Source organism: Protopterus annectens, chromosome 11.part0 (genome assembly GCF_019279795.1).
Source record: "Protopterus annectens isolate FY-2018-M chromosome 11.part0, PAN1.0, whole genome shotgun sequence".
Classification (NCBI taxonomy): Eukaryota; Metazoa; Chordata; order Ceratodontiformes; family Protopteridae; genus Protopterus; species Protopterus annectens.
In genome coordinates this window covers 140,868,801-140,894,874 of record NC_056745.1, presented here as the reverse complement: position 1 = coordinate 140,894,874, position 26,074 = coordinate 140,868,801, and the positions used below count along the sequence as shown (strand labels likewise).

General features: G+C 42.3%; 1 protein-coding gene across 1 annotated transcript in view; it reads right to left on the bottom strand.

The window, feature by feature from the left end:
• Nucleotides 1-26,074, bottom strand: part of TTLL12 (tubulin tyrosine ligase like 12) — a 636,007-nt gene that overhangs the window by 247,445 nt on the left and 362,488 nt on the right. The window contains exon 9 of the mRNA XM_044087179.1: nt 7,260-7,411. Coding sequence (XP_043943114.1) covers nt 7,260-7,411 — 152 coding nt within the window. The remainder of the gene's footprint in view (nt 1-7,259; nt 7,412-26,074) is intronic.

The window sequence follows — 26,074 nt, the reverse complement described above, 5'->3', positions numbered from 1 at the left end:
AAATGTAGATGTTCGAGGATTCCCTTGCTGCAGTCCTGACTATTGGGTAAAGTCCGCGTCCCAGTCGGCCCGAATACCAGAGTATAAGGCTGACGTCGGTCATGGCGCCTTAGACTGACGTCAGTACGTCAGGGTACTAATGCGCATGACCGACGTCATTTCCTCAGTCTTTTCTTGCCCCAGATGTCAGAAGACCCAAAAAGACAAGTCCCAAAAACAACCTGCACCAAAAACATGTACAATATATACAGCAATATATACAAAAATATAAGCATGTAAACTCACCTACACAACCACCCTGAAACACAGAGGGAAGGAGGGTAAATTGGACTGCAGCAAGGGAATCCTCGAACATCTACATTTATGGTAGGTACAAAACTGTACTATGTTCTTCGTCTTCCCTTGCTGCAGTCCTGACTATTTAGAATCCCAAAGCAGAGGTAAGGGAGGCTGGCAAATTATAAAGTAGCAGGAGCTGACAACATGCCTTGTAAAACAGCTGTGGCAAAACCAGCCCTAGTCTTAGAGTATATAGGCAGGTGATAATGCCTAGAGAAAGTATGCACTGAACTCCAAGTAGCTGCTTCCAGAATATCCTTAGTTGCCACCCCTTAGAAATGCTGTTGAAGTGGCAGTAGCCCTAGTGGAATGAGGCCTAATCCCAGCTGGAACCTCTTTGCCATGATGGGAATAACAAAATGCAATGCAAAGCCAATCCACCTAGAAATAGTTTGTTTTGACACAGGCTTGCCCTGTGAACTCAAAGCAAAAGAAACAAGTAACTGCTGAGACTGCCTAAAATTTTTAGTCCTGCTCAAATAATAACGCAATTGCCTGTGTACATCTAAAGTGTGCAAAATCTTTTCCCCTTTATTTTGAGGATCTGCAAAAACGTAGGCAAATGAATAGTTTGGTTTAAAGCCACACTAGAAACCACCTTAGGCATAAAGGAAGGATTAGTACGTAATGAAACCCTGTCATTATGGAAAACCAAAAAGGGCTCTACTCCCATAAGGGCCTGCAACTCAGACACCCTTCTTGCAGAAGTAATAGCCAACAGAAAAGCAGTCTTCCATGACAAATATTTCAATTCAGCAGTAGCTGCAGGCTCAAAAGGTTGTAGAGTAAGTTTTTCCAACACAAAATTGAGATCCCAAGCAGGAGTAGGAGCTCTCATTGGGGTCTTATATTCTTTGCCCCTCTAAGAAACTGCTTGAACAAAGGATGCGAAAACAAAGGTGGGTCACAATCATAGTGAGCTGAAATTGCTGCAGCATGAATCTTTATGGAAGAGAAGGACAAACCTTTGTCCAATAATTCAGTAAGATATTGAAGAGCCACACTCAAATTAGGCTCTGAAATCTCCAAATTCTTTGCTGTACTCCAAAATAAAAATCTCTTCCATTTTTCTGCGTACACTCTCCTAGTACTAGGCCTTCTAGCTTCCATAATCACATTTAAAACTTGTTGAGGAAGCTGAGACCTGCTGTGCTTCAACACAGAATATGCCAAGCTGTGAGATGAAGAGATTGAAGCTTGACATTGAGCAGATGACCGTCCTTCTGAGATAACAGATGAGGAATCAGAGGTAAAGGCCATGGAGGCTTCTTTACAAGACTCCTTAGAAGTGGGTACCAGTGTTGCGAGGCCAATCTGGAGCTATCAAAATCATCCTTGGCCTGTCTTGTCTGACCTTTAATAATACCTTTGGAAGAAGAGGCAGAGGTGGAAAGGCATAGACATGAAGGTTTTTCCAACTGAAAGACAGAGCATCCACTTTCCAAGCTGTGTGATGAAACCCCTTTGTGCAATACTTTGGCAGCTGGTGGTTTAGTGGAGAAGCGAACAGATCTATGTCTGGAGTTCCCCATGACACTGTCAATTTCTGAAATACATGAAGATCCAGTTTCCACTCGTGGGGATCCATGATTTGTCTGCTTAATACATCTGCTAGGAGTTCTGTGCTCCTGGCAGAAACCTTGCCTGAAGAGTCAGTTGCAGGCTTAGCATGATCTCCCATAAAATCATTGCTTGCCTGCATAGAGGATAAGAATGTGTTCCCCCTTGCTTGTTGATGTACCACATGACAGTTGTGTTGTCTGTTAGAATCAACACCTGCCCTGGAAGAAGTAACTCCTTGAGCGCCAGCAATGCAAACTGGACTGCTAACATCTCCTTCATGTTGATATGTAGATGCTGTAGTCTGGCAGGCCACTTGTCTTGTATCCACTTTCCATTTAGATGAGCTCCCCAAGCAGTGTCCGAGGCATCTGTCGTTAAAATCTGACTCACCTCTGGCGGGTCACAGAGAGTCCCTTGTTTAGGTGACATTCCTGAGCCCACCACAAGAATTCCTTTTGAAGGCAAGGTATTATGTGAATGACAGTGTCGAAATCTTGGCAGTGCTGTGTCCATACATTTTGAGATACCATTGCAGCTTCCTCATATGCAGTTTGGCATTGGGAAGCACCAGAATACAAGATGCCATGAACCCTAATGCTTGAAGGACTGTCCTTGCAGTCAGCACGGACTGATGAGATAGTTGATGGAAGTAAAGTGACAGACTCTTTTGTTTGTCCGGGGTTAAAAAGGCCATCTGGGCTGCTGTATTCAGTCTCACACCCAGAAAGCACATGTCTTGAGAGGGTACTAGACTGGACTTTATTTCGTTCACAGAATACCCTAGGCATCTTAGCACTGCTATGACATATTCCAGATGCTGTAGAAGGTCTTCCTTTTCTTGAGCCAGAATCAGGCAGTCGTCCAAGTAAGGATAGATGTGAATGCCTTGAAGCCTGAAGTAAGCTATCACTGGAGCCAGAACCTTTGTGAATACTCTGGGTGCAGTAGATAAGCCAAAGGGCAATGCAGAGAACTGATAATGAAAATCTCCAGTTAATCGCAGATACTTTCTGCAACTTAGCCTTATAGGCACATGAAGGTAGGCTTCCTTGAGATCCAAAGTTACCATCCAGTGATCCTTGCCCAGCAGAGGTAACAGTTGCTGTAACGTCAACATCTTGAACTTGGGAATGTCCAGATAAGTGTTGAGGATAGATAAATCCAAAATTGGTCTCCACGTGTTCCCCTTCTTTGGTACTAGGAACAGGCGAGAATAAAATCGAAGCCCCTTTCTGATACAGGGACTGGCTGAATGGCCCCTATCTGGAGTAACTGAGAAACTTGCTTGTGAGCCTCTTTTCTTTGTGGAGGAGGAACATCTGGCATGCCTTTGAAAGGGGCATTGTGTGGAAATAAAATCTGTAACCGTGATGAATGATATCCAGCACCCATCTGTCTTGAGTGATTAAATCCCAATTTTCTGTGAAAAGAGACAATCTTCCTCCCAAAGGAGCTGCCAGACGAGAGTCCACTGGCAGCTGAAAAGGCAGGTCATTGGTTCTGCTTACGAAAGGACTGACCCTGCCCTCACCAGAAGTCTGAGCAGGTGAACTGTCTGATCTAGGCCTAAGCGAACCTTGAGCCCTGCCCCTACCACGTCTAGACCTACCCCTAGACTGGGAACCATAAGCAGGATATGTCCACCCCTTAGCAGGCCAATTTCCACTAAACTTCGGAGGCTGCACCTGCAAAAAATCTTTAACAGTCTGCATAGACTTAGCTTTGTCCTCCATTTTCTTTAAAACTGCTTCCACAGGCGGTCCAAACAACACATCAGACTGTAAAGGAGCATCCAAAATCCTGGTCTTAACATGCTCAGCTAAATTCTGATCCTTCAACCAGGCATGTCTGCGAAGAACAGAACTAGTAGCAGCCACCCTCGAGGAGGCCTGAACAGCATCAAAACCACACTGCAAAGAATGCTTACCCACTTGTTCAGACACATGAACCAAATCCAGCAATTCTTTACACTCAATACCTTCCGCCAAAGCATCCACCTTAGATTTCAATTGTGAAAGGAGATAATTCTGATATTTCAGCATATGAAACTGACAATTCCACGCCCTCATGGCTAGAGTGGAAGAAGTATATACTTTCTTACCCCACCTATCCAAAGCCCTTGCCTCTTTATCAGAGGGTACAGGATTTTTAACCACAGAAGCTTTAACACCTTTAGGCCCCTGAGAAACAGTTTCTGGGTCCGCCCTGGGACTCTTAAACAAATACTTATGAGCTTGGGCACCCTATAATACCTATCAGGCTTAACAGGAGCAGGAGGCAGGAGTCAGGGTTCAGGAAGCCTCTGCAAAACATCCTCCACCACATTCAACACAGGAGGAATAGCTAAAGGCCTATGCTGGGGTAAAACAAGAATTCCCTAAGCCTTTTCCTGGAATCAGAGTAATCCTGGCCTTCCCATTTAAAGTGCTCCCTCATGGAGTGAAGAGTCTCTGAAAATGAAAAATCCTCAGGAGGAGAAGCTGTAGGAGTGGAATCATCCACATCAGAATCAGAATAAGCAGGAAACTCTTGCAAGTCTTCCACAGAAGACTCTGAAGCCTGTGAACACTGTTCAAAACTATCAAACTCCTGTTCCACCCTAGGCCTCTTATCAGGCGGGGCATAGTACCTCTAATCAGAGTAACCAAATCTTCTGCCAGTTTATGCATATGTTTCTTAGGCACAGAGCCGAAATGCTAGGAGAAGCCCCACAGAAGCTGAACTTGGCCTACCTCTAAAAGAAGCTTTGGCAACAGAAGGAGAGGCCCTAACTACCTTGGGAAGAGAGGGAAGAACAGTTACCTGAGAAGCCCCTCAGCCTGGCCTACCTCCTGAGAGGGCACATCCTCTAACAGTAAAGTATCTGCCTGAGACTCCATAGAGACTCCTGGCAAAACCTCTGGCTCCCCTGAGCCTTCTAAAGAACCAACGTCCGGGACTGCGGTTCCTCACCCCTAGGCTTCACTGTTTTGTCCTTGCGCTTCTTGGATGAAGCGGGCCGGAGCATCCGGCGGCATATTATAATTACAGCGCTTCCCAAACACTAACCTAGCACAATCAAGCCTCCTCTTAATAGTGCGCTTGTTAAATCTAGCACAAGGCGGCAACCAACAACGTCGTGCTCAGGCCCTAAACAAGGTATACACAATGTATGATAATCCCTATCGCGGTATCTGCTTCCCACAAGAAATACAGTTATTCACTTTTCTGACATCCGGTTAAATACTGAGGCAAGAAAAAACCAAAATGTTCCTCAACGGGGTTACTTAGCCAACTCTGTTTCGGTCTGAAACTCCGGTTTGGAGAAAATCTCAGAACGCCAACCTGCACTCGCAAAATTGCTTCTGCATCGGACCATGCGGCAAAAGACTGAGGAAATGCCGTCGGTCATGCGCATTAGTACCCTGACGTACTGACGTCAGTCTAAGGCGCCATGACCGACGTCAGCCTTATACTCTGGTATTCGGGCCGACTGGGACGCGGACTATACCCAATAGTCAGGACTGCAGCAAGGGAAGACGAAGAACATTATATGAACACACCTACGCAATTAGAAAAAACAAAGAGGACAACGCACTAGCAAAACATTCTAGTGCATATCTTGGACATTCGTTTTTGTTTATGGGAATTGATCATGTCCCAGCTGACATGAGGGGTGGTCCAATATCTCTCATTTTGGAAAACCGGGAGCTTGAATGGCAACTCTTGTTGGATGCGTTCAAACCTCCCGGTTTAAATGAGAATTGTAACATTGCCCCAGTATTAAAACTACGTAGTTATCTAAGGTAGTGTTTTTGAAATAAACTTGTTTATTCTAATTTTTAATAAAATTTCTGTACGTGTTAATGGAGTTACTTAAAATGATTTTATAGGTTCCATAGGAATGATGGGACTTTTAAGTTTTACAAAAATAAGTTGTATTTCTTGGTGTTAGTATGAGTTAAATCAATGTAAAAATTTATATTTAGGCGTCCTTGCAAGTTGGATCACATCAGTCTTAATGATATGAATAAGACTAGTATTATTCTACGAATTTGTTTACTTGTTTATGTAACTTATTCATAACAGTGACAATGTAACATAGTAATTCACTGTTGGTTTAAAGCTGCTTAGGTATGATTTTTCAACTATAGTTCAATGGGCGTTATTTTAATGTTTGAAAATATATACATTTTATTGTTTGAGGATATATATATTTCTTAATGTTTTAAAAATATGTGTTTTAGTAGATCTTTCTTATTTAAAAGTAGCGTAAGGAAGGTGGCAATAATTTATTACTGAATTTTCAAAAAATGTCGTCACTTCCTATAATCAGAGTGTATCCTTGTTAAAAGGCTTGCTTATGTTCACACTAACTGTTTGTACTTACCTCTGATGAAGCTACGGGCCAGTAGCGAAAACGTCTTTTTGTTTTATAACAGAATAAATTGCGTTAAGGACTCTTACTTTGCTGGTGTCGGTGGTGTCGGAAGACCTTTGCTTTGTGTTTTAACATTTAAGAATTTGATAATTTTTATGGTGTAATTTTTAAGATGAGATCACACTAAATTCAGAAGAAATTTTCAAAGAATTCACATATCTTACTGAAATTCAGTAATGAAAAAGTAATGTGCTGAATCATTTACAATGGGTGGGTTAGGAGTACCTAACAGATGGCCTGCTCCTACAAAGTGAACAAATGATGGCTATGTGGCACCAAGCTAGTAAGCTTTGTACTCACAAGTGCCAATACAAGTAAATGCATTGAGAGAGGGGGTGGTAAAAAGCCGCCAAAGAATGCACTTCATAATCGAGCATTGCTGGTAAGCAGATGTTCACAACTATCCCTGGCATGTAGTAGTAAGAACTACACTGCACTTTCAATCTGGCAGTAGGAAGGTGTCAGGAACACATGAAAAAATCTCCTAACCTGCCACTGTACAGCAGCCATGACCGCAGCCATCACCTCTCCTTTTCATAAAGTATTCAAGATGCCAGGGAAAGGGAAGAAGGAATGGCCAATGGAAAAAAGGGGTTGATTTTCACAGAGTTGCTGGCGAAAAAAATACATGTTAAATAAAAAAAAAAAAAAAAAAAACTTTAAGTTCCATTGTCAGTTTTCAAGTATTTTAATGGTGAGCTTGAAGTCTTCGTTGTTCTACTTAGAGTCAGTACTGAAAGCAAAACTTCCAACTATGTAAATTCTGATTAGAAAAAAGGATATCTGAAAAAACAATGAAACGTGATGCAAATTGCTTTTTTAACTTTAAACAAAACAAAAACTTCCTCTGACAAACAGCTGAGAAAAATTACAGATGTACCATAACAGATGATGATAATGACGATAATAAATATAACAAAAACAATAAAAAGATTACCTGTTGGCAAACCGCAGCCAAAACACATTATAGGCATACAGTTTAAGAGGCTGAACAGAGCGCAAAAGAAGGATGTAACGAATATCAAATTTCACCATACCTACATCTTCTCTTTGAAAGAGTACTGGTTTCTCAACATACTTGCAGACCACCTACAAGATGAAAAGAGTAACTTCATCTTCTAAATACTAAAACATTAACTTAAGAATTTCTAAACAAAGAACAACTAACAGTCATGTTCATTAACAAAGTTTAACATTTTTGTGAAACTATGTAATCAGACCTTTTTCTTTATTCATTTATATCATTTTCCTTTCATAAATTCTATCACTGAAAAAGCTTGTTACTTTTTTTTCCAGTGAATGCAATGCCCCAGTACAGATGCAAGAAGCATTTGTGGGGTTTTCTTTGTCACCTTTTGATCAAGCTGAGAGTCACGCCACCACAACAGGTAATGTTCCACAATCATAGTTTTAAAGCAATTTGTTTATATTAAATAGGTCCACTTATCCAGCCAGCCGTTCACTTCTAACAAGCTCGTTTTGGTCATTGCTATGGTGAAAGCAAGCTGGGCAAGGGAGTCCAGATTTTCCTATCCCCAGCAAAAGTCATCGGTTCATCTTGTTAGATCCACAGGCATTCCCTGTCAGGATGAGAGATACAACCCCTCCACCACAGGAAGTACCTAGCAGGCATTGTCACCAGGTGCCCAGTATGATGTCAACCAGCTCTTACCACAGTGGCACCACTTTGAAATCTTCCCAGATTGTCAAACTCCACATTCTGTCACGGAAAGGAAGCACAGCAGCCTTGCAAAAACATATACACAGACCTCACACTTTCATCCTTCAGCTGAGGAATAAACTTCCTTATTCTAACCCTACAGGCTACTCCCTTTTATATAAGCATAACTGGCTATCGACATCTTGTTAAGCTGACAATGTGATTGTCTCAGTACTTGCTGTTAGAATACTCACATACTCCGTTCGGCAGCACACACTTCAAAGGAATATTATTAGCTCTGTACTAGAACCAACATGTTATAACTATACCCCCCTCCTAGCATAAAAACAGGAGTTCTGGACTCAAATGAGGGGTTGTAGGCTCTTAACCTATCAGCATTTCTGATGGTTAGGCAGGGCCTGTGGGTCACTGTATATTTAAAGAATTTGAGGGACAGTGTCCACCAGTACAACTTTGTGCTACCATTAGTCTGCCTACATAATCAATACAATGGTGTGAGCAACTGCCAAATGAAAGTGACTGCCCTCAGAGTAATACTTCATGACGCAGGAGGATGAATTTATTGCTTGAAACTTTTAATGGCCATCTTCTTTCTCCATTCTTTAACTTACTACTGATACAGCATACAGGGTTTCTTATTCTGAAAAACCCATTACAGCACAGACCCCAAACCTACCTCTGACTCATCCATCAGTAAATAGGGGAAACAAAAAAAAAAGAAAACGGGACTAAACATGGGCTCCACAAAATCCTTTTTAATTCATTAAATGTTTCACCTCCCTCCAAAGACCACTGCGCCCTGACAGGAGCTTTCACTCTTATGAGATGCATCTACAGACAAGCAATAATCTCAACATTAAGCACAGACGTTCCACAGTATCCAGCTAATCCAAGAAAAGTCTCAACCTGAATCTTTAATGGGTGGGTGGGTGGGTGGGGGGGGTTACAGGCTAACTTTTAGTTTTGTGTGTATTATATACACACACACACGTTATATTATACATATACATACACACACACATACACGTGTGTGTGTGTGTGTGTGTATGTATATACTTTCGGTCTCACCATCCCTTTTTCTGTTGGACAGCTACATACTTGACTTCTACCATGTCCAATTTATTTTCCTTAGCACTCACAGGTTTAAGGCTGGAGCTGGGGATAGGGGAACAGTAGACGTAATCTGAAAGAATAGTACCAAAAGAGAATAGTATGGAACCTAAGCAGTCCTTAAACAAAAGGAGATAGCCTTTTAAAAGGCCAAATTTAACAAACCTATTTAGCGGGAAAGGCCATTCAGAGATAAAGACACAACTCAAGAAGGCATTTGTCCACAGAAGAGAAAATAACTACCAGTAACCTAGCAGTGTGTGGCAACGGTTGCTGATGCCCTTTCTAAAACCAAGCTGGAAATGATTTGAATTTATAGATTAACAAATATTTACTAGGCTAATGGCCCAGGGGGCCTTTCTAAGTCTAGCCAAGTTTTCCCAAAAGAAGAATAATGTCCTGTATCCAAATAAACATTGAGGGCCAGGCATTTACAAGCCACCTCTATCCATAAGGGACATGGGTTCTAAACCTGGTGTAAATTTCTTATTCCCCATCCACTGGTCTAGGCTGCACTTAGACTGGGTAATAGACAAACTCAGCTTCACATGGATAGGAAGCCTGTTCCACAGGAGGGGCAGTCTCGGACACATATCTCTCTTCAGCATGTTCTGTTTAAGTCAGATAAAATTCATGACCCTAGGCCTTGTATTGCTGATAATGCCTGATTTATGAATATGCAGGAGATTCACAAGTGCGGAGTTTAATGATGCCTTGTAAACCAGGCACAGATCACCCCTCAGCAATCTATAGGAGACTGAGTAGAGGAAAAGGGCTTTAAGATGCTCTGCACAAGGCTGGTTTGTTGCACCTTGTATTCTTTTTTAAGGAAACTCTGAGGTCGCTCTAGTTCCTGCATATTCCTGGTCAGATACATATCAAAGAAATCATTGCACTCTATGACCGGTCTGAGAAGGGCAAAGTACAGTGAGATAATAACCTCTTTGGACCTAGATGGCATGCCCTTAACTTATTTGTTGTACAACATGAAAGAATTTCCTCACCACTGTGGCAAAGTAGTGAACAAAGGTAAGATTACTATCTACATGCATGCCCAGATCCCTGACCACTTGGTCGACTCTTACAGGCGTATTAACAACATGGTAATTAGCCAGGATGGTTGACTTATCAAAGGGTATAACTATGCATTTCTTAACATTCAATTTAAGACCATGGCTTCAGCAACATTTGTTATTCAGAGATACTCCTCCTTGAAGTATACTAGTGTCTGTAGGATGTCAATGATAACCCCCGGGTTGCAATTATTTGTAAACTTAGTCAGCCATAAACCTTCAACATTTGCTTCCATTTCAGAGAAATAGATGCCAAAAAGGAGCAGGCCCAGTACCAAGTCCTGGGGGACTCTGCTAGTGACTTGCCTCTTGGTGGAGGTGTCCTCACCTATTTTGACCTATGAGTGAGCTAAATGGCTATCCAGCGGGTGATAAAAGCTGGCATGCCAGTTAGCTTATGACATATCTTTAGGGTGTGGAAAAAAAAAACCCAGCACCCAGTGAAAATCTGTGTGTACAAAGGAAGGTCATGCAGACTCTGAATAGAAGGCACTTTAGCAAAGAGCCAAACTGGACAACCAAGCACTGTGATGCATCAATGTAAAAGGCTGCTGTGTCACCCCATGTGGAGTACGGGCAACTTTTGGTGCAGGAATTACATCTTAGAAGCATTTAAAAATCAGATAAGAGCTTCAGTTTGCCTATTATTAATATTCTGACAGATAATCATATTACCCAATAAGCTTCAGTTGTCATACTAGATACAAAGCATTAACAGTAAAATACTGTCAAAAGTGTGTCAAAGTCCTTAACAGATTTAATTGATTTTATGTTGTTCATAGTACAACTGGCAGCCATGTATGCCTGATCAGACTTGAATATCTTTTCTTGAAAAAAATATGTAGATATACTGGGGGTACCAGTTAGATAAGATGTCAAGTGCACAAATCATCACAATCAGCTGAAAATATTACTTCAACCTAGCATACATTCATCTATGTACTTGTTATCTAAATGAAGCCTTCAGATAAAATTAAGAAAATGTGAAAAACAAGGGTCCTTGATGGGGTGCAAATAACTTAAAACACTACCTAATTCAAAAAATAACTTTAGTGCATGTGTATGTGACAGTAATACTTTCAACCACTGTAGGCAGAAAGAAGGCCCACAGGGGCCTTTTATTATTCATTTCAAAATTTCCACTGTAAAACTCATGCACCACTGTACAAGCCACCTCTATCCATAAGGGACATGGGTTCTAAGCCTGGTGTAAATTTCTTATTCCCCATCCACTGGTCTAGGCTGCATCAATGGCATATGAATTGGAGCCCTGTTTACAACTCTGTTGACCTGACTTCGAACAGCAGATGCAACACTTTAAGAAATAAGCAGATGAGAAAGGACTGAGCATGGGAAGGTAAACTATCCTAACTTGGTCTTAGGAAGACGGGTTTCACATGACATGAATGTCCTCTTGTTCATTCCAAAGGGCTAGCTCTGAACATACAGCAGTCAGACTGGGACCGTAGGAGATGGCATGACTACACAGCAAAATCCTACTAAGATATAACAGCGTCAGCACTACATGCAGACCACTCAGAGATAAAGTGAAAATCTAAGCCAGCCAACATGATTGCCTACCAATATCCAACTTTTGCTCTCAGTGTCAAGCAGGACGGTGAAATAAAGTCAACAAGATAGGGATGGGTATGAAGGATGCTATTTCAGTTGTAGCAGTTCAGAAAGAATTTACATATTATCAAACATAGCAACTCAGCTAGCCTGGACAGGAGCTATTGGCCAGATTACAAAAGAGTTGCTCTCAGTGCAAGTCTGCCCTGATTCTGAAAGATGTGCTCTCAGTGCAAGTGACCTACTTTGGTGCAAGGCCCATCTATAAAACAGGCTTAGATCGGTGGGCCACATTCTAAACGTCATGCTCTTAGAGTAAGTGGTCACTTACACTGAGAACAAGTCTTCTGGAATCAGACCCTATGCATCACAGGAGCACGTACATTTAATGGAAAGCTTTGAGAGTACACAATTACTATATATGATCATGCACCATCAGGAGCTGAGATAAAGGCATAAGAAACTAAAATAAAAGGCACTGGCATTTCCCTACATATTTAATAAAAAGCAGGGATTTTATGCAATGAGTAACATGCAAATGTTGAGAGTTATTAAAACATAGAAATTGTTACTGAGGGCCTAGCTTGCATGTGTGATACAATTGAAGACAGTTTTTTAAAAATATAGTAGAATGAAAGGAGGAAAACGCCAAAAAATATACTGAAGGATTGCCAAAAGTTAAAATGTTACACAGTGTTATCAATTAAAAGGATGAACAGATGCATAGCACTAAGAAAAAACTGGCACTACTCCCTGAACTGGTACCCTTCAAAATCAAATTAAGGAGCAAAAACAAGTGAGACGAAAAAAGGGTCCCTTCACTAATCTGGATGGCACTCTACCATTTTGTAGAGGAAATGTGAGGAACAAAACTGATCTGCTGATTGTGCCCCTTTGCATTGTTTGCTGGAGTATTTTGATAATATGGATGAGTTTAGGAAAATAATTGCTTTTTACAATAATCCCACAGCATTGACACTCTATGCATAAGGGCAGGAAAAATAAAGTAGAAACAGCTGCTGCAAAACACAGGGACCCTATGATATGGAGGTTAACTAGGAATCCTAGTGAGAGAGACTGGAGATATTTTGGTACTTACGAAAACCTGTATAGAGCAGAGGAGTGCAGAAATCAGGAAGAGATGCACCCAAGTGTGCGTGCCAGATACACGGAACTGGGACACAGTGCTCCAATGTAGGTTCTGTTTGGGATCTGGAGAGACAGTCCAGCCCCAATGGAGCATATTCCCTATGTGCTCTTGGGGGAAACTGTGTTGAATGCATACAGCTGGCATTTGAAACACTGTGTAAATTAATTATTGAAAAAAAAAAAAGTCTTCCAAAGCTTGTTGAAATGGAAGCTCAGCAATTAACAGTCAGGAGAGACAAAGGAGAAATAAAAAAAGAAAAAAATGTATATTCAAGCAAAAAGAGAAATTTTCAAAAATGGATGGTATTCCTGTACAAATTTGCAAATTAGGAGAAAAACAGCTGCTGAAAATTTGGAAGGCACTGTTTAATAATGTTTTGAACCGGGGGAGGGGGCCTCCAGCATCACAAAAGAAGGCAGTAGAGGGAGTATTACCAAAGGAGGGTATAGGTCAGTGTGTGTACAGCTTTAAGAAGCTTTCTAGGGGCTTGCACAAGTGCATAAATACTTAGCACGTGCGAGCTTAACTGTCATTTTGCAGTAAACTGCTGAGATTTAAGCATGTATGTCTGCATATTCTGTCACAATCTGTTTGTTTATATTTTGTAAAGCTGCTATCCATCCATATGTGTTTCCATGTAATAAAGCATATAAACAAACTACCCCACCTGTTAGTCATCAATAAGAGAGACAGATGAGCAACATGGTGTCAGAAGTGGCATCTCTAAAAGGACGTGGTGTCAGTAAAGACATATCTAAAAATGGACATGGTGCCAGAAGGGAAGCCAGGTTCTTCAGTTCGAGGCCAAGAGGCACTCATTTAACACTAGAGGAATATATAGGAGTGAATCATCCCTACTGCACGTATAACTTGCATAACAGGTCAGAAATGAATTTCACGTATTAGAACTTGCTCAAGCTATTTCTTAAGTCGCAAAATATGAAATGAGGCATTCAAAATGCTCTAAACGCATTTGTAAGTAACAGAAATATCAGCTATTATGATATATTAACAGAAATATTTGAAATAACTATGTTTCATGTTTGAAACAAAGTCTGAATTGCATAAAACAAATAAAATAAGAGAAACAACCACATTTTTTCACTAAGCAGTACTTTTTTGCATTAATCAAAGCTATTCAAGTTGTCTGAAGTGTATGAAGTGATTGTATGTTTGTGCAGTATTACAATACAGTTATTTCACAAAATACAGCCATTACAGAGCATATTTCACAAAGTAATGCATTTCAAAGAGTTTATTGTGCATTTGAATGTTATTATAAGCGCTGGCTCTGCACGTGCTTGTACATAATTACAAGGGCCATATTTTTCAGTGTATTTGGGCATAATTTGTTGGCATGGCAGATGGATTTCGACAACCAAATTCCACTTCTGTTTGACAATAACATTGCAAAGAACTGGAGAGTGTTTGAAGAAGAGTAGGATATTTTCATACAGGCTGCATTTCCTAATAAAGATGACCATACAAAGGCATTTATTGAACTATGAACTATTTAGGCAGTTTGTAAGCCAAAGAAAGGGAGCATTCATTTGTGTATGCATCTGCTGTCTTTGCAGGCAAGCGGGAAAACAGTATACAGTTGTACCGGCTAAGTCAAGGGATGTACTTAAAACGTAAATTTATAGAAAATGTGTAACCCCCAAATGAATGTTAGAATGGAAAGGCACTTATTTTACACAAGAGATCAAAAGCCTGGTGAAACTTTTGCAGCATATATAACAGACTTGAGAAACAAAGCTAACACGTGTAGATATGGTGCTTTAAGGGCTGAGTTGATAAAAGACAGACATGGTATTAAAGAAGATGCTGTGAGAAAGATTTTGCACCGTGACAGTGATTTAACTTTGAATACGGCCATTGAGATTTGTCAGATATATGAGCTTACAGAAAAGCACAAATATGCTTACAAATGAGAGATGCTTGCTTCCAGTAACTTCTAAGGCCAATGCTGATAGCAGACAGCATGTGGTTAACAGAAACTGGCCCAAGCACAAGTCTGGCCTTACAGTCCCTCCAGCACTTTCAAGGAAACTCCGTAGTAGCTTTCTAGCAAGTTCTAAGGTGTGCTCTGGAAACCGCACAGTCTCAGTGAAGCAAAAGAGTGAGTCAGCAAACTCAAAGCATGTGTCGACAGCCAGCTTCACAGCCAACTGTCGTAACTGTGGAGGAATTCATGAGCCTAAAAGGGAGAAATGTTTAGCTTTTGGTCAGCAATACCACAAATGCAATAAGTGGAATTATTTCAAAAGGTTTTGTAAATCAAAGGGCACACATTCTTTTACTAAAAGGGAACACTCAAACAAGCTGATCATTTAGAAAGCTGCAACCCAACTTTTTATGTTGACGGTGTGTCAGTACTTCATGAAACAGTCAATGCAGTAGATTTTAGGCAAAGAATGAAGTATTTTGTACTGTTTGGATAAATGGAAAACCCAAAGAGCGCAAAGCTGATGCAGGTTCAAAGTCCAATGTTATGCCTGCAGAAACATTTGCTACAGCATGTGCTGGTGAGAAGCTTGATTTGGCAAATTGTGCGAAACTTGTTGCTTATGGTGGTGAAGAGATTCAGACAGAGGGCTCAGTACTACTTTCATGTTGCTCTGCTGGGTGAGGCTACGACTGTTACTTTATGTGATCAAAAGGCACATACAGTCATCATTAGGGCTCACAGACTGAAAATGGGGCTGCTTTCATTTAATAAGGAAGTCCATCATGTTGGTTTGAATGACCACTGCTCTAATTTCACCCAGTATATTTTTTCAACCTATACTAAATTTTTTGAAGACAAACTAGGGAAGCTTCCAGCTGTGTACTTCATGAAGTTAGACTCAGATGTCAGCCCAGTTATCAGACCAGCTTGAAGAATTCCAGTAGCTGTGCAGAACAGAGTCAAAGCTGAGCTAGACAAAATGGTGTGCCAAGGTGTAATTTGTCCAGTTGATGAACTGACTGAATGGGTAGCTTTCCATGGTAGTTGCTCATAAGAAAAGTTCAGATGATATCAGAATATGTATTGATCCATGAGATTTTAACAAAGAACTAAAAAGAACTCATCATCCAATGTGTACAGTCGAAAGAGTTGCAGCTCAGATGCCAGATGCCACTGTTTTGTTCTGTCTTAGATGCAGAGAGTTCATTTTGGCAAATTTTGCATGACAAGAAATCTTTGTTGCTCACTAAACTCAGTACTCAGTTTGGCATGTACAGATTTTTGAGAATGCCATTTGGGATAAATTCTGCCAGTGAAGTCTTTCAGTGTGCAATGCAGCAAATGTTTTCTTGGTATCCCTGTGCGATTACAGTAGATCATATTCTAGTAGGAGGTAATAGTGAAGCTGAACATGACAGAAACCTCAAGAAAGTTCTGGAGAGAGCTTGTCATGTGAATCTTAAGCTGAATCCTTAGAAGTTTAAGTTAAGGTTGTGAGAAGTTACTTATATTGGTAATTTGTTTACCAGTTCAGGCTTACAACCAGAACCTTCCAAGCAAATAGCTTTTCTAGAGATGCCAGCTCCAGACAGCGTTCAAGCCCTTCCATGCTTTCTTGGCATGGTTAACTATTTAGGCAAGTCCATTCAAGATTTAAGCCAACTAGCAGCACTGCTTAGAGAGCTGACACGTAAAGATGTATCCTGGTCATGGTTGGAACAATACCAAAGAGCATTTGATGTCTTGAAACAGAGAACTACCAGTCCACAAACTCGTAGATACTATGATGTTCACAAATCAGTTACTCTTTTCCTGTGGTGCTTCAACATTTGGTCTTGGTGCAGTCATTCATCCAGAAGGGTCAACCTGTTGCCTGTACATCCAGATCTATAACCCAAACTGAAATGCAGTATGCTCAGATAGAGAAAGAACTCTTGGCAATTGTGTTTGCATATTTGAAGTTAGATGATTATATTTATGGTAGGCCTATCCCAATCAAAACAGACCACCAACCTCTTAGTTACTACTTTGAGAAAGCCTACGCATTCAGCTCCAGCCAGATTACAATGTATGATGTTGAGACTGCAGAAGTATAGTTTCAATCTTGTCTACACGAAAGGCAAACTTCTTTATCTTGCTAATACTTTATCCAGATCACCTAGAATTACTAACTGAATAGCATGACAATGAGAAACTTGATTTTGAAGTCATGGAAGTGAGAATTTTTTTTCCATATGTTTAGATGAGCTTAGAAATCATACAGCCTCAGATCCTGTTTTACAGAAGCTCAACTACTTCATCAATTGAGGATGGCCATCAAAACAATCTAGTTTACCTCAAGAAGTGCTGTGAAAATTGGGTGAAGATATATGAAGGCTGCCAGCCTAGCCAGAGAGAATTTTGGAGATAATTCTGTCATCTGTAAATATTAATGTAAACCACAGGCTTGTTGTCTTAAATGGTAAAAATATAGTGTTAAATGTGGAACTGGAAAAAAATGTAACAGCAGTGCAATCTACTGACCAAGTAAAGCATGTTGTGACCCTTTGATGTTAGGACTCAGAGCCAGTGAGTCTAGAGTGGGGCATCATGCCTGTTGTTTTCAGGCCAGAGTTAATGGCCAGAATTTGCATGCATAAATGTCCTTTATTGCTCTGGTTTCTGCCTAGAGGTGAAGAATGTAAATGTAGTTTCTGTTCGCCTGGGAACCCAGGGAAGTTTAAGAATGATGTAATGTGAACCAGGAATGTGATTTTGAAAACCGAGAGAATCAGAGAGCATTAAGCATTTTTGTCTTGACCATCCAACTCACAACTGCCTTTACTCTATATGTAAGCTCATCTTAGACTTGTATTTTCTCTTAGAAATAGCTAGAAACTAGAAAGATTAGACTAACTGATTTTTCTGTGATGTCAGAACTGTACTACTGAATTATTTTAAGTATTTCTTTGTGACCTCTGAACTCGACTAGCACTGTGTAGTAAAAAGTATTGTCTTGTGTTTTGAATATTTGTTATTAAATATTTTTAAACTCTTCCAACTGTGGCTGTTTTTGTAGAGATAATTTAAGCTCTTTAGAGTACTTGCATGCCTTTGGTAAAATTGTACAAAGCCACTTCAATAGCTTTAACCCTGGGCTATACTACCAATTTGGATAATAATATTGCACAGTAATAATTGGACACCCTTTTAAGGGCCTTTGAGTAGCTGATGCATATTAGTGGGTGGTGGCAGCTGGTACTACCATATAGTCTGGGTAAAAAGAGCATGTGTGTGTGTGTGTGTGTGTGTGTGTGTGTGTGTGTGTGTGTGTGTGTGTGTGTGTGTGTGGTCAGCTACTTGGGCAGGGACATGAAGCACTGGTTGGACAAAGAGGGTGCTGGAGGTTTTAGCCTGCCCACTAGGCTGAGATCTGGACCCTATAGCTGTGCCAGTGGGGAGTCTTACTGGAGACCAAGGGAGCGACCAGCCCCTGACTGACTGTGATCTCTGTGTGCTCTTAAGGGAAATTGCACTTTACTGTGTGCATTTGTTATCCTTTCCTCCTATATGAAACGCCCCTCACTTGTGGTTAGTGGTGAGGATTGAGGCTTCTTGATTGCTGGGCCAGAGCACGGGCGTCACATATTAACTGTTTGGCAGTGGTAGGATATCCACACCACATATTAATTGGTTGGCAAATACTAACTGGCTTGTAGTGATGTGGGTAGAGTGAATTCCTGTAGCTTCTGTTCAGTGAGCTCTGAAGGTGTTTTGTACTTGAAATCAGCCACACAGTGAATACTCAGAGTTCAGATCACAATTGTTTTATTTCTTTTGTCACCTTAGTCAGGGTGTGCAGGCAGCATGTCAGCAAAGGAGTATAGAAAGCTGACACGGAGCCAGCTGGCAGAGATGTGCCAGGCTAGGGGACTGGTGCATAGAAACCTGACTAAGGCAGACCTGATTGCAGAGCCTTGGTTACAGCTGCATCAGAAAACAGCATCCAGGAAGACAATCAGACTGGCAGTGGAGATATAATACCCTTGGAGAATGGACAGCTCAACCTTTCTGCTGAGGACTTAAAAATCCATCTAAAGCTAAAGAGACTTGAGTTGGAGGGCCAGGCATTTGGAGACAGAAGCAGCTGAGAGACTGAGGAGTCTACAGGCTGAGGAGAATGAGAAACTGCTATGCCTGGAAGCTGAGGAAAAGGAGTGGCACAGGAAGCATGAAAGGGAAATACTGACTCTTCGCCAGAGTAATGGAGGTAATGGGGAAAGGGAGTAACTGGACCCCAGGAGCACAAAAGGTCAGTAAATTTCTTCCACAGTTTAAAGAGAGGGATACTTTTGATAGTTTCATTTATATGTTTGATTGGGTTTTTGCCCAGAGGTGAAGAATGTAAATGTAGTTTTTGTTAGCCTGGGAGCCCAGGGAAGTGTGAAGATTGATGTAATGTGAACCAGGAATGTGACTTTAAAAACAGAGAGAATCAGAGAGCATTAAGCATTTTTGTCTTGACCATCCAACTCAGCACTGCCTTTGCTCTATATGCAAGTTTATCTTAGACTTGTGTTTTCTCTTAGAAATAGCTAGAAACTAGAAAGATTAGACCAAGTGTTTTTTTCTGTGATGTCAGAACTGTACTACTAAATTATTTTAAGTATTTCTCTGTGATCTCTGAACTCGACTAGCACTGTGTAGTAAAAAGTATTGTCTTGTGTTTTAACTATTTGTTATTAAATATTTTTAAACCCTTGTAACTGTAATTAGAAGTTATGTACTCACCATAACGTTCCATCTGAGTAGGTGTATTCATTTGTCTGCAACCTGTGGGTTATGGATCTCAGCTCCTCCCCTCACCCATAATGCCCCTACCCTCATGACCTCAGGTCGAGTTTTGCCCAAAGCAACAACACCTAAAAAAGGGTAACAGAATATGGCCATCATGGAAGGATATTGATGCAAGATCCAACTTATAGTGGGAAATAAACGATGAGATGAAGCCCACGCGCTGCTGCTGCTAAATATCATCTTACTGACCGGTTGAATGGGCATGAACACCCTCCGGGTGCCTTCCTTCCTGAATTGATAAGCCCAGTAAGATGCACTTAAATCAGGGACAGAGAAACAAATAAACAGCTGGTCGTCCTGTTCAGATAAAATCTAAGTTGCCTGTGAACATCTAGTGAATGTAGCTTATATTCACCTTTGTTTTCATATTTAGGAAGAAAACAGGAGGTTAATGGACTGATTGATGAAAAGGCTGGTCTTGTCTTGGACAAGAACTGCTTGTTTTATAGGGGCCTGAGAAGAAAAGTACCTTTAAGAAAAATTTTACACAATTTGGCTGACATAAGGATTAGAGTCATGGCCAATGTGATAGTGAGAAATTGCCAGCCTGTTGTACTTGACTGTGAAACTGCTGGCACCATCAGTAAAGAGAAGGTTAGAAAGTCACTAACTAAAGGAAGAGGAACTTCTAGTGGATGGTTTATGATTAACGGTGATGAAATACGGGAGTCCCTAATCAAGAGTGGAACTGATGGATGGGATATCAGATCCGGGATGGGATCTAGAAATCAAGGGATTCAGAAGGGGAACCAGATCTACGAGGCAGGCAGAACGAGAGCACGAGAATCATTGCCAACCCACCAGAGGCTTTCTGAAGAACTTGGAGCATCAGGAGGCAAGCATACAGAAGAGAAGCAAAAGATCGCATGAAGGGGTTCCCACCGCGCGAATATATGCCCAACTGACACCGGGAGACCACGTCAGAATGGTGCGACTGAGCTTGTCCCTAGGATGTTGGACGACCGACCGCGAATGCGCTGCTATTAGAAAGCGGTGGCGGAGAGATTGCCCCAAAACTCTCATGGCTCAACAGACATGTTGTCCGATTGAATACAATTGTTCCCAAGGGAAGAAAGTCCTGAAGTGCTAGCAATGCTAAGAGCACTGCTCTCATCTCTAGAACATTGATATGGTCACCATGGCGAGAGGGAGAAGCACAAAATGGGCGGCTTTGTGGAGATCCGCTATGGGATGATGCATGGGAGAGCAAGGTATGACCACTGTACTAAGAGCCCACTGTAGAATGCGATATTGAGCCTGGCAAGAGGAAGAAGTGCTATAGCCGATGCCATGGACCCTAGAGCCCTCAGGACCAACTCCGGAACAGAACTTGAATGGAGAATGGCCCACCTGGAGCTGCAGATTTAGAACTCTGTCCGCAGTGAGGAAGGCTCAAACTCCTTGTGTCTAGCCTGGCCCCTATAAAATCTAAGAGCTGTGTGATGCCCAGAAAGGAGCAAGATGGAGAAAGGAGTCTCGCCAATAGAAGTAGATGCCTTGTTGGGGCGTAAAGAGCCAGTCGTCCAGGTAGGGGAAAGACCTGCACCCCTGAAGCCTCAGGTGGGCCGGGCTGTGGTGAGACCAAAGGAAGGACCCCATCCAGTGATTTTCTCCCAGAAGGGGAGAATAGATTGCAGAGTGACCATTCGAATTTTTCTTTGGGGACTGCCAGATTCAAGAGAGAGAGGTCTAGGATTGGTCTTAGTTCCCCTTTTGGCACTAAAAAGAATCTGGAGTAGAACCCTGATCCGATCTGGTCTGGGGAACGGGCTGGATGGCTCTTTTCTTTAGCAGATGGCCGGAGGGACTTCAACTTTGGAAGGAAAGGAAAGGAATGCGATATCCTCTGGATATGATTTGGAGAACGATGTTATGGACTCCCATGCCGACTGCCTCCAGAGTAGAGCAGTCGGGCAAAGAAAGGTTCCCTGGACCCCCTCTGCCTCTCCTCCTCTGCCACGGAAGGACTGGTTGTCCGGAGCAGGCTGGGACTGCTGCGACTCTTCGAACACATCTTCTTCTGACCCTTTTGGTTCCTAGAATAGGGCCTCTGGGGTGCAGACTGGGTCAACGTCTCATGACGGTCTTGCCAAACAGAGCAGAACCATCAAAGGCGTCGCTAAGCGGCGCTTTGAAGGGCTCAGAAAAATGCCAGGCCTGACGTCTAGTGACCAGTCCTGTGAAGTATTAGTAACTGACCTAAGTGTGGAGTGCAGAACTCTGTCCTCCTCCGAAATGGACTCGGGGGATACAGCGTGATTCTTTAATAAGATCTCGCTGCATCCTAATGCGAGAAGGTCGCCGAAAACATCCGCTTCCCAAGCGGTCCATCATCCGAGACTCCTTGCTCGGTGGGTGGACTGAGGACTCTCCTGAGCCAGTTCCCTCTTTGTGGCCGCGTCAACATGGCATCTAGATGGCGGACTAAGGATCCTATCCGGTCTCTTGGGAATTGGCTCCACGGTGTCCGGTTCCTTCCACGCCCTGGTGGTAATAAGGTCCACCAGGGGTCGGCAGGGACACCCAAGAGGTAGACGGGCCCGCTTCAAATGCCTCCAAGAACACGGACTCGTCCGAGGAAGACTTATTTCCATGATGTCTCCAAATGAGACATCCTCGGGGTGACCGTGGGGAGCCTTCCTTCCTCCAAGTCCGTGTCTTCTGTGAGAGACTCGGGAGTCAATGTGCCTCCTTTTGCACGTAGGCTTGTGAGGACATCCTCTGGGGGCTGTCAGAGGAGTGGCTGTCCCAGGGGCCGGATGGTGGAAGCCTGGCCCAGTGCAGAGGGAGCGGGACAGAGCCGAACAAGTGCGGTCCGGAGACCCTCAACAGAGCCCTCTCCACTACATCGCGCCCGAAGACACTGATCCCCGGATCCGAGGCTCGGATCCAGGCTCCGAGGTCGGATCGCAGGGTCGGATCCCTGCTCGGCTCCATCTGCATCTGGGCCTGGATGAACCTTCTCATCATCCGGTCCAGATCAGCATCAGAAAGGCTATATGTAGATCTGGAGTGCCTCCTCGATAGCCTCGACGAGATCGGGTCTCCTCCTCCTCAGGACCCGGTGAAAAGCACACAGCTGGCGGGGCGAAACAGAGGTCTCGGCCCGCCGCTTGGGTGCTTCTCCTCCTCCGTCTTTTTTTCTCTCTCTCCTCCTCCGAAAGGGAGGTTGAGTCCCAGGAGCAGGAGGGTGCCACAGGGGAACAACCGTAGCCACAGTCGTTCCCGAGGGAGAGGGAGGCGCGAGTCTGGCGGTAAAGACCCGCCAAGACAAGCTTGGACCTCCGCTCCCTCAGTGCCCTGGGGTTGAACCCTGCACAAATGGAGCAACCAGATGTGAGGTGTTCAAAAATAGATTTGGGCTGATCAGCCATTCAAATCTATAAAGCTACTAAAAGTAACTTAAACAAATACAGACACACAGGCCCAACACACACACTCTATGCAACAGAAAAATTACTTAATTTAACTCTAAATAAAACTATCAAAGAGGGAAACCTAAACTTTCACACAGAAATACACAAAAAACTTTAAATTTTCTGATTTAAGTGGTAAGATATAGCCACTTTGCTGAGAGCTTTGAATACAAATCCAGTCACCAGCGATCTGAGGTCATGAGGGTAGAGCAGGGCATTATGGGTGAGGAGGAGCTGAGAGCTTGGATCCATAGCTGGAAAACCAGATCCGATATCGGATCCATAACCCACAGGTTGCAGACAAATGAATATCCTACTTCAGATCTGTTTTTGTGGAGATAATTTAAGCTCTTTAGAGTACTTGCGTGCCTTTTGGTAAAATGTACAAAGCCACTTCAATAGCTTTAGCCCTGGGCTATACTACCAATTGGATAATAATATTGCACAGTAATAATTGGACACTCTTTTAAGGGCCTTTGAGTAGCTGATAAATATTAGTGGGTGGTGGCAGCTGGTACTACCGTATAGTCTGGGGAAAAAGGGGCACAGCTGGAGAACCTGTGCCAGCCTTTCCTGAAGTGTCTGTGTGGCTGTATAAACTCTTCTCAAAATGTGTGTGTTTCTGTGCATGTGTGTGTCAGCTACTTGGGGCAGGGACACGAAGCACTGGTTGGGCACAGAGGGTACTGAAGGTTTTAGCTTGCCCACTAGGCTGAGATCTGGACCCTATAGCTGTGCCAGTGGGGAGTCTTATTGGGGACCTGGAGAGAAGGGAGCAACCAGCCCCAGACTGACTGTGATGTCTGTGTGCTCTTAAGGGAAATTGCACTTTACTGTGTGTGTATTTGTTATCCTTTCCTCCTATACGAGACACCCCCCTCACTGGTGTTAGCAGTGAGGATTGAGGCTCCTTGATTGCTGAGCCAGGGCCCAGGTGTCACAAGTGCAACTTTATTTTCCTTATGGAGATGAGATTTTGTCTGATGATAGTATTCTCATGAAGGGTCCAAAAGTTATTGTTCCAAAGTCCTTGCAACAACAGTACATCACTATCTTGCATCGTGGCCACCCAGGAACAGATTCTACTAAAAGGAGGGCAATAGGACTAGCATTTTGGCCTTCTATGTCACAAGACACAGGGAGTACTTTCATCTTGTTCTGTACACAATACTACAAAACCACATCAGCAGAAAGAACCACTTCAAACCAGATTCCTGAATTACCTTGGTCAACAGTAGCCACTGATATTTCCAAAGGAATGGTTGACAGTACTTGGTGTTAGTATACTCTTATTCCAATTGGTTCAATATTGACCTACTTCCTAATCTTGCATCCAGTACTGACATTACTAAGATGAAGCGTCATTTTGTAGTCCATGGTAGTCCACACACAAAGTTAATTCTGACAATGGTACACGGTTTACTAGCCAGCAATTCATAAGATTTGCCAAAGAGTGGGACTTATGTCACAAGTAGTCCCGAGTATCCGCAGTCAAATGGTTTGACCAAATGTGCAGTTCAAAGTGCGAAACACTTACTAGAAGTCAAAATGAGATGTTTTCCTGAATCTGTTGAATCCCAGAAATGTTCCTCATGATAAACTTCTTGTTTCACCTGCTCAGAGACTTCTGTCAAGACAAACCAGAACTATATTGCCAATCAACAGTAGTTTATTGGTTACAAATGCTAAGAACAACAGATTTGTGAACGCTCATCTGGTAAGGAAACACCTAGTGTAGAAGTCTTATGACAAGACCAGTAAACCGCTCAAAATCCATTACGTGAAGGAGAGACGGTGATAATCTAAACATGCAAAGGTTATGACTGGATTGCATTCGTGAAAAGTATTTGCCCAGAGCAGAGATCGTACACTGTGGAATTGCAAGGAGCAGAGTTTAGGCAGAATTGGAAACATTTGATGTTGGTGTTCGAGCCGGTACCACAGCACCTAGCCTGTGAGAAAGACCATCTCAGAGCGAGTTGCCCAGCGTTCCAATTCCTGAGGATATTCCAGTACATATCCCTGTTCCGGAGATGAATCCCGAAGTTCCTGTTACAAGTTGCTCACTGAAGATTGTCCCTATTGCTAAACCCAATTCTGAATACTATTTTACTAGATCAGGTCACATTTCCAGACCATGTTACAGATACATGGCAACTTGGAAATGACCATTGTGTTTGTTTCTGATGTCTATATTGTTGCATGTCTACTGTCATTTCATAGGAGACAATTCTTTACGGAGGATGATGTAGATCAGTTTGTGTGTACAGCTTTAAGAAGCTTTCTATAGGCTTTCACAAGTGTATAAATACTGAGCATGTGTGAGCCTCACTGCCATTTTGTAGTAAGCTGTTGAGATGTAAGCATGTATGTCTGTGTGGTCTGTCAATCAGTTCATTTATATTTTGTAAAGCTGCTATCCATCCTAATATGTTTCCATCTAATAAAGCATATAAACAAACTACAGCACCTGTCATCATCTACAATAGAGAGAGACTAGCGACAGAGGGTAAGAATCTTGAAGACTTTGTATCATAGCGACAAAGTTCATTCCTAAATCACAAAGTGTTTAAATCTGTATTAGTTAAGATAGTGGCAAAATTGCTATGAAAGTTGACAGATAAGGTTCATTTTGGTTTTGTGAAAGAGAGGAAAACATATAACATTAACAAAATACAGATGAATCGAAGGGAATGAAATATAAAAATACTATTACATTTGATTAATTTGGATGAAGAAAGTCTTCAATAGGATATGCTGGGAATTCATCAGCAGGGTGATTGTAGCATCTGTGTTTCCAAATATAAGACCGCTAATAAGGAGAATATATGTGGATCAGAGGCAAAAATATAGGTTGGAGGAGTCCATTCATGCAAATTGAGTTCGAATGCAGGCAGTAGCATTGCTAGGGTGGGGTGAGAGGGGCAACTGCCATGAGAACAAAGTATTGGGTGGGGGTGTAA